The sequence below is a fragment of the Diceros bicornis genome, chromosome 22, assembly GCF_020826845.1.
Source record: "Diceros bicornis minor isolate mBicDic1 chromosome 22, mDicBic1.mat.cur, whole genome shotgun sequence".
NCBI lineage: Eukaryota > Metazoa > Chordata > Mammalia > Perissodactyla > Rhinocerotidae > Diceros > Diceros bicornis.
This window is the reverse complement of record NC_080761.1, coordinates 24,768,852-24,778,020: the sequence shown is the minus strand read 5'-3', so window position 1 is coordinate 24,778,020 and position 9,169 is coordinate 24,768,852. Positions and strand designations below refer to the sequence as shown.

The 9,169-nt window shown below is 41.9% G+C and overlaps 1 protein-coding gene across 1 annotated transcript in view; it reads left to right on the top strand.

The window, feature by feature from the left end:
- The first annotated feature begins 363 nt into the window (after positions 1-363).
- The window catches only part of PGM5 (phosphoglucomutase 5), a 174,738-nt gene continuing 165,932 nt past the window's right edge, over positions 364-9,169 (top strand). The window contains exon 1 of the mRNA XM_058565304.1: positions 364-640. Within this exon, the coding sequence (XP_058421287.1) occupies positions 380-640 (261 nt within the window). The 5' untranslated portion in view covers positions 364-379. The remainder of the gene's footprint in view (positions 641-9,169) is intronic.

Here is a 9,169-nt window from a genome sequence, read left to right as displayed (position 1 = left end):
GGCTTGGGCCAGGCGCGCAAACAGGCGTCGCCGGGGTCAGGGTAGCTGGCACTGGGAACGGGCTTTTGGGACGCCTCGAAAGTGAGTCTAGCTGGGGGAAGAAACTGCGGGCATCTCGGGCGATCCGGCTGGAGAGGAAGTTGGGCGGGAGAAAACTTTCTTGAAAGGTAGAGGCCAAACTCTGCTGGGGCAGCAAGGGGCAGCGCGGAGAGCGAGGAACGGTCGGTGCCGCCGGAGGGCGCAGGGCGCGGGCCGGCTGAGGAGGGGACCGGGGCGCGAGGCGGAGTCCGGGCGCGCCGCCAGGCTGGTGGGGGGCCCCGGCGGGCTGCAGATTCCCTCTGGCTCCCGGGAGCCGCGGCAGGACCGGCCAGGAGGCGCCATGGAGGGGAGCCCCATCCCCGTGCTCACGGTGCCCACGACGCCCTACCAGGACCAGCGGCCGACCGGCGGCGGGGGGCTGCGGCGGCCCACCGGCCTCTTCGAGGGCCAGCGCAACTACCTGCCCAACTTCATCCAGAGCGTGCTGTCATCCATCGACCTGCGCGACCGCCAGGGCTGCACCATGGTGGTGGGCAGCGACGGCAGGTACTTCAGCAGGACGGCCACGGAGATCGTGGTGCAGATGGCCGCGGCCAACGGGGTGAGTGACCTGGCCGCCCCTCGCTTCCCGCCGCCGTCCCCTCTCCCCGCCCCTGACCCCTCCCGCCTGCGGCCCCCTGGACGAACCTGGACCCGAGCTCTGCAGCTCTGCCAGGTCCTCTCCTCCAGCGTCCGCCACCGCCGCTCTCCCAGCCTCTCTGGCGCACCCGGAACACCCGGGCCGTGTTAGCATCCACCGCCCGAAAGGCCTTGAGGGTTCCCCGCCCTTCTTTGAGCCCCCCCGGGCATCCTGAACCTGCCACATCGCCATGAACTCTCCCCCGACTCTGCCCACGCCTGGCACCTGCTCATGTTTCTTTTCCACGTTCTCTTCCCCAGCCCTTTAGTAGTATTTGTTCTGACCGCTTTCACAACCTCCCTCTAAGATAGACTTCTTTCGTAGGTTCCCAACATCGTTTTTTTTTTTCCTTTTCCTTCTATGTCCTCTTTGCAATCTTCTTCTTCCACCCTAAATCTTGGTTCTGCCAAATTTAGCAGTAGTGTTGTCTCAGAACACACACACACCCCAGTGTTGATCCCTGACGTATTTGGCAAGCATGGACCCTGAAGGTTTTTTTAAATATCATTGGTTCGTTAAGCCCGTGGAATTATTGCATGATTGATTTGATTAGGGAAGGGATGGGGTGGAGATCAATTCGATGCTCTACAGCCTGGGCGTTCAGTTCCCGGGAGGCATGTCTCTAAATGGTCTGAAATGAGATTTGCAATGCCTTTCTTACAGCAATTCCCAACTTCTCTCCAAGACGCCCTTTGGCATTTGACATTTCATGCCTCTTCTCCCTGTCAGTTTTCCTCTTCATTTCCTCTCCATTCTCCCACGACCTCTGCAGTCTCCTTTTGCAATCTAAATTCTCAGACCTTGGGCATTTCTCCACCTCCCTCCTTCCTCCCTATCTTACAACTAGAAGCACCATTTGGCAAATAGCCTCATACTCCAATTTCCTCCTTCCCAAATCCCGCAGCATCTCAAGGACTTCCCCAAGAGGGATACCTCACTTAAGGGGTCTCTGAATTCTCTGTGGGAAACATTGTCTAAAAGAGTAATTTCAACCTTCTTAAAGCGGTCAGACCCACACACATGGAACTTTTCTTTAAGTGAAATCTCTGCTGATGTATAAATGAGTGTGAACATTTTAAAAAGTGAAACTAAACGATTATGTGGCATTTGGATTCCCTCCCTCCTTGCCAACCTTCTCTTTTTTATTTTCTCATTTCTTGTGTTTTAAAGAAGCTTTGGGGATGTCCAGGCTTCACATTTGTCTAGCGTAATTCCCCCTTCTCAGTCTTTCAGGGATGGGGAAAGAGGATTTTTTTTTTTTTTTTTTTTCAAATAAGCAAAAGCAATTGGGAGAAACAGGGCCCTGCGGGGTGAATTGGGTGGGGGAGTGGTGGTTCCAACCCCAGCAGACGATGCTGCTGGAGATGCAAGGCTTGCATTTCTCCCTGGCTCCTCACTGGGGTGGATGAAAGCTGGCTCGAATCAGGGATCTGGAGAGAGGTCGACAAATGGTCTTTTACTCTTGTCTGACAAAGCTGTTCCTGTGGAATGATGGAGAATAACAGGCCTTGGGAGAGCTATGGCAGCTTTCATACTCCTTCCTGGGCCAATTTTTCCAGGGAATGAGAGAAACATAGCCTGTCCAATATTTATTGTGGGTCAGGATATTTTTGAAGCTACAGTTGTTGATTTGTATGGGCAAATTATTATTATGCTTTATATTTCCTGGCACACTTTACCGTAAGGACTCTTCAACCTCTTACTTCAATGGGTCTTCTCTGATAAACACATTTTATTAACTTTAAAAGTGGAGTTTACATTAGGAGATAGTTAGCATATGTTAATATATGCTTAAAATAGAGTCAAATTTAACGTAGCAGCTGTTATGAAGGACAGCATGACAAATTGAAATCCACATAGAAGCACTATCTCTTAAATAATCTGAAAATACTGCTTCTAAAATGAGTGGGCATGGGTGAAGAAAATGGTAGACATTTATCAAAATTTCAAACAGCCAGTTTTAGTAACCTTTTCCTCATTTTGTTCACCTTCTTGAGGGCTTTTGCAAAAGCAAAGTGAATGATCAGAAGGCTGCCTTCGGGAGAAAGGTGGTTTAAAGGAACTGTATAACCATGAGCAAACTTGGTCTTGACTAATTGCAAATTGGCGGGAATGCACTTGCCTCCTGACTTGGCTGCTGAGTTATACTCAGGAATGATGCGCTTCGATTCCAAACGCTTTGGCCTTTTTTGATTTCCTGTTGGATATTCATAAACAGGGGTAGAAGAATAGTAGAAAAGTAGAATTTCTTCTCTTTGAACTGACTTGACTCTAACTAGGTGGGCTGCATTCTCTCTATCTGAAAAATCTTGGTGTTGATTGAAAAGTTAATTTTACAAAGCAACTTTCTACAAAAAACTATAGTTGCTCTTTGATTATATAGTTACTGGAGGAGAACAGAAGTTTGGAATTTCTAAAATGATAAACTATACTACGTATATTTTAATATCTCAGAAAGTTTGAAATAGATTCTCAGACATACACCTGTATAATTTGGGATTAAAAAATTTTTGTTATGAAAATGTCAAACTTTCAGAAATGTGGAGAGAACAGATTAATGACTTCTATATGCCCATACCCTAACTTTACATTTTTAACATTTGTTAAACATTTTTATTAAAGATTATTAACATTTTTCTATATTTGTTTTATCTTTTTTGGGAGCTAAAGGATTTTAAAATACATTAAAGAAAATGACATTTTGCCCCTAAATTCTTCAGTATGGATCTCTAAAAAAAAAGAGAACATTTTCCTTGACAGTTACAATGTCATTATCATCCCAAACAAAATAAATGATTTCTTTACGTCATTTATTACCTAGTCCACATTCAGATTTCCTCAATTATTCTGAAATGTTTTTTATAGCTGATTTGTTCAAACTAGTTTCTCCTAATCAAGGAACACACATTGCATTTGGTTATCTGTCTAAAACCTCTTTTTACCTAGAATGTACCTCTCTCTTTATTTTTATTTTAATTTTGCTAATGAAACTGACTTGTTGAAGAGACTAGGTCAGTCAGTTATCCTGTAGAATACCCCCCCCCCATTCTGGAATTTTCTGATTACTTCTTTATGGTGTCATTTAACTTTTCACTCTATTCCTTCTTTTTTTTTTGAACTAGAAATTAGTTCTCGAGTCTTGATTAGATTGAGGGTCAACTTTTTCTTTTACAAGAATATTTCACAGGCAATGGTATATATCCATGTTGCATCATATTAGGAAATATAATCTCTGGTTGTCCCATCATTCATGATGCTGAGATGATTATGGGGCTATGCTGCTGATTGCCTGTATCTTCCATTATTTTCCTCCTTGGGACCAGCCAGTCGCCTGTTGGGTGAACTTTGTACCATGTGAGTATTCAGTTCCTTATCCTCTTTACCCAATTGTTTTGGCATTCATTAATGATCCTATCTTGAGTAGATTATTTCATTAGGGGTTTCAAAATGATGATATTCTAATCCCCAAATTCCATCTACATGTTTTAGCTGGCATTTTTCTATAAACTGGGCATTTTCCCCACAGTTGGGCTTTGGTCATCTGTAATATAGTTCCTTCCGGAAAGGAGAATATATGTTTATTTCTCTCTCTTTTTTAATTATAGATTTTGAGAGTAAAGATTTGGTGAAACAGCCACCTCCATTGTTGACATGACTTTTGTTTTGCTTTTGATTTTTTGAATATCACTATGGCTCTTTGATTTTTATATAATCCACTTGAAGGGATTAATGAGAGAAAAGATACTTTTTACCTGTTTTTTTTTTTTTTTTGTGAGGAAGATCAGCCCTGAGCTAACATCTGCCAGTCCTCCTCTTTTTTTGCTGAGGAAGACCGGACCTGGGCTAACTTCTTCCCATCTTCCTCCGCTTTATATGGGACGCGGCCACAGCATGGCTTGCCAAGTGGTGCGTTGGTGCACACCCGGGATCCGAACTGGCGAACCCTGGGCCGCTGAAGCTGAGCGCGCACACTTAACCACTTGCACCACCGGGCCAGCCCCTTTTTACCTGTTTTTATAGTTTATATATGCCTATGTGAATTTATCTAAGAAATCCCCGGAAGTATTTTAACTCCCCTTTAAAGATACAAGCTATGTCATACTCTGTAGAGGGAAAAAAACCCCTACAAAGTACTAAGAGTAAATAGTATAATTTAAATGAATTGAGATTAGACTTAGCTTGTAGCTAATTGATTTCTTAACCTATTTCTATTTCCATCTGCTTCAGATCCTCTTTAGGGGTTTAGAGCCTCTCTGTATCAATTTATTCTAATCTCTTAAAGCGTTCAAGAGCTCAATGCAACACAGTGGCTACAAGAATGCCTTTGCCCTTCTCTGGGTGGGTCCATCTGAGGCTAAGAGCATCTCTCTCTCTTCCTCCTCTTTAGTCTCATCTTCTTTTTTAGTCCTAAAACACCCTTGATGTTGGACAAATGACAGCACTGTGTCTGCCTCAAGATGGTACTAGTTTTTCTAGTCTTCTATCTCTGGAGATGACATTGGATATCAGAACTGTCCAACAGAACTTTCTGTGATGATGGGAATGTTCTATAACCTGCACTGTCTTAGGCACTAGCCACGTGTGACTATTGGACATAGGAAATGCAGCTAGTGTGACTGAAGACCTGAACTTTATATGTTATTTACTTTTAATTAATTAAAATTAAAATTTAAATAGCCACAAGTTGTTAGTAGCTACCGTACTGGACAGCACAGCTCTACAACTTAGCATTTAAAATCTACTTTTTTTTTTGTTAATAGGTACAGATTGTTACAACCAAAAGTAACTATAGATTAAATAAAGGTAGGTCACCAAATACTACAAACACATTTTTTGGCAAACCCAAACCAGATTTCTTCATATGATAACCACACACTATTGACTTCAGCCTAGGAGGCACTGAGGTACGGTGGAAAAAGCACTGTATCGGCAGCTGGAATGCTCGCCTTCTTTTCCTGGCTCTGCCATACAAGTTGCAGGGCACATGCTTTAGCCTCTTGAAATGCCTAGAAACCACTTGTTTCCTCATCTATAAATTGGGTATGACAACATCACTGAATTATCCTGGAAATCAGATGAAGCACTGCCTATGAAAGAATTTTGTAACATCCACGGCACTAAGAAATGTAAAGGAGTGTTATTGTGGTCAACTGAATACATCTCAGATAATAATGATTTGACTGCATGTGTTGAATAAAACATGTAGCGGGCCCCTTTGCAAACACTTATAGCTCTCTTGCAAGTTTTAGCCAAGCGAAAATCCATTTGCTGACCAGCCATGCACTGTACTGGTCATATGATGATCAGTAGTAATAATAATAATAATAATAATAATATTGAATTACAGAATTCAAGAGTTGCTCAATGCCTCGTGAAATCTTTTAGTGGGGGAAGCTGGAGTGCAATTGTATGAGGAATGCTGGGTGAACAAGGGACTTGGGTGTGCCCTCCAGATAGATGCCTGCACAGGTGGTATTTGATTCCAATGGGTCATGAAAAGGTGGTTGCTCCAAAGAATGAGAATACATTTGCCTTGGCATTTACTAGAATTATCTGGGGAACAAATTGTGGTGTGGCCCTAAAGACAAGGAACATAGGTTTGGAAGGGTAGCGGAATGGGATATGGTGGTGCGTGGGGTATAGGGAGGGAAGAAGAAGGAAGCTGTGCTTCTTTCTTGGAAAGGATCTGGAAATCTGGGGTTTGCTGATTCCAGGTCTTGTCTCTAGAAGGGAAAAAGAACTGGGTGGTCATTGCTCTGTATTTTTTGCTGGGGTTCACAATAGAATAGGTTAATGGAATGAGCCACTGTGGCCCAGACATTGGGAAGTTTTGTAATACATTAGAAAACCCTAAAGAGCCTTCCATAACTCTATCTTGCTTCCCTTTCCAAATCCCCATCCCTGAATTGTGGAATTGGGAAATCTGTTATATGAGCAATAGCAAACTTCAGGGAGCCCTTGCTTCCATCCATGTCCCTGTTTGGGTCAGCTCAGTCTTGATACTTTCAGCCCCTGGTCTTCATTCACTTTTTTTATGGGGAAATAAAAGGAGTGGGAGAGGTTTTGAGAACAGCTGGGCCCTCCCAGTTGCTGTTGTGGGTTATTTTAAGCTTTGTTTAATGTGTCCAGAGTCCCAGATGGCAGTTATAACTAAGCTGCTTTATTAAATCTTGTGATAAAGCATAAGGATGTTTATTGAAAAGACAGACACACATCAGCAACGTTATGTGTGAAACTTGCCCTAAGAATTTTCTATAAAACATCTGTTCTCCCTGAGCCCTTTGTGAACTCTGGAAGTTTGCTAGTTTCTGTACAGACTTAAGGAATAGAAGTTGGAACCTATTTTTGAGGAATCTAAGCATAGATATTGGCTTCACCAACCTTAACCCTCATCTTTTGAACCCTGACCACTCTTCTGTTAGACAGTAACATGAACAAGCGTTGTAATAGAATTTGAGCAGGATTATTTGGGAATAATAGGTGGGGAAAAAAAAGGTCTACATTTCCCAGGGATTTTTAAATTGAAGGTAGAAAGTCAGGGCTGGAACATCCTTTGTTAGCTAGCCTACAGCCTTGACACTTAATTGCAAACTCTCAAGATTTGGCCAATATGCCTTTACTGTTTATCCTTGCAGAGCCAAAGGGAGAGTTTTAGGTCCTTTTATCTGACTTGACTCTCATTAATGATGAATAAGAGGATATCTAGAGTATACATAAGACTTGTTAAAATCCACATTTTCTGAGTCTTTAAATATCTTTCATCTCTTACGTTTTTAGTGACGTCAGATTTTGGATTAATGTCTATATTTGTTTGAAGAGAAAATTTCAGGAACATTCAATCCCCAAAGAAATTCTTTTTCTTGGCGTAAAATCACAGAAGTCTTGCTTTCCCTTTCCAAGTCTCTCCTAATAAGTGTTTTGTAGAAATATAATATTTAATTATTGCCTTTCCATTGTTTTCTCTTAATAAGAGGCCCATTTTGTATCTAGGGCTATCTAGTTCTGTATTTACTAATAGAAAGAGAAAGGAATTTGAAATCAGAAGACCAAAGTTTATTGGTCAAAATACTCCACAAAATACTGAGATGAGAGTTTTACAACAAATAGTTAATATCTACAATATAGGAAAAGCTTTTCCAAATCAAGAAGAAAATTCAAACAATCCAAAAGAAATATTGTCAACAACAAACACATGAAAAGGTGATCAATCTCATTAATAACCAAAGAAATATAAATAAAAGCAATCTTTCAATTTGAAAAAAAGTAGAAAATACGCAGAGGTGGTGTGGGTGTTGGAAAATTGTCATGTTTGCCTACTGTTTGCAGAAATTAAATTGATACAACTTTTTGGTCAGGCAGTTTGGCAGTATATATTTAAATTAATAGAGTACTTGTCCAATAATCCAGGATCCCTTCATCTAAGAATCTATCCTGTAGGTTTTCTAGCACAAATGTGGAAAGGTCTATGTACAACAAGAATACTCACTGCAGCATTTTGCTAAACAAAAACTTGGAAACAGTCTATATATTCAACAGTAGAGAACAGGTACATAATTTATGACACAGCCACACCATGGATGCATTAAAATCCATAAACAAAGGATATGAATCTATATGTGACATGAGAAAGATATGAATGATAGTTTGTTAAGTGAAACAAAGCAATTAGTAGAGTATCATCTGTAGCATGACCCCACTTTTGTGTATATAGTTTAGGCATAGACAATAGAGTTGGAAACACACTGCAAACAGTTAACAGTGGGTCTATCTGGGGTATGTGTGTGTGTATGGGGAGTGAAGAAGAATCCTTTTCTTTCTACTCTATCTACTTCTATTTATTAAATAATCATACACGTAGATGCATTGCTTTTGTAACTAAACACATCAGTAAAGAATAACGAAGAAAAAAGGACAAGCTGGATTGGAATCATGGTACTACCATCGCAACTTTTATGACTGTGAGGAAGTCACCTCGCCTTCTAGGGTTTGTTTCCTAATTTATAAAAATAGGGAAAGTGATGATGCTTGCCTCCCTCATCTTCCAGGGTTGTTGGGAGGATTGAATGTGATAATGGATTATTAATTATTTTATTTGTTCATATATTACCAAACTGTTTTCCTCTGATTAGAATAAAAAAAGGACGTGTGCGTATGTGCATTTCAGTCTCAGTGGCTGACCACAGTTGCTCTGGTAAGGCTTCCTCTTGACACTTGGCATTCCTCCGTGCCTCTGGCTAAGGCTTGGGTGGCGACTGCTGGAGTCATGATCCCCTCCCCCTCCCAGCACGCGCGCGCGCGCGCGCGCGCGCGCACACACACACACACACACACACACACACTCTCTCAATCACTCACGCACACACAAACACACATGCATTCACACTCCGCCACGGTACTTGAGATGGCAGCAGCTGCTCTGGTATAGACTTTAACTTAACATAAAGGACTTTT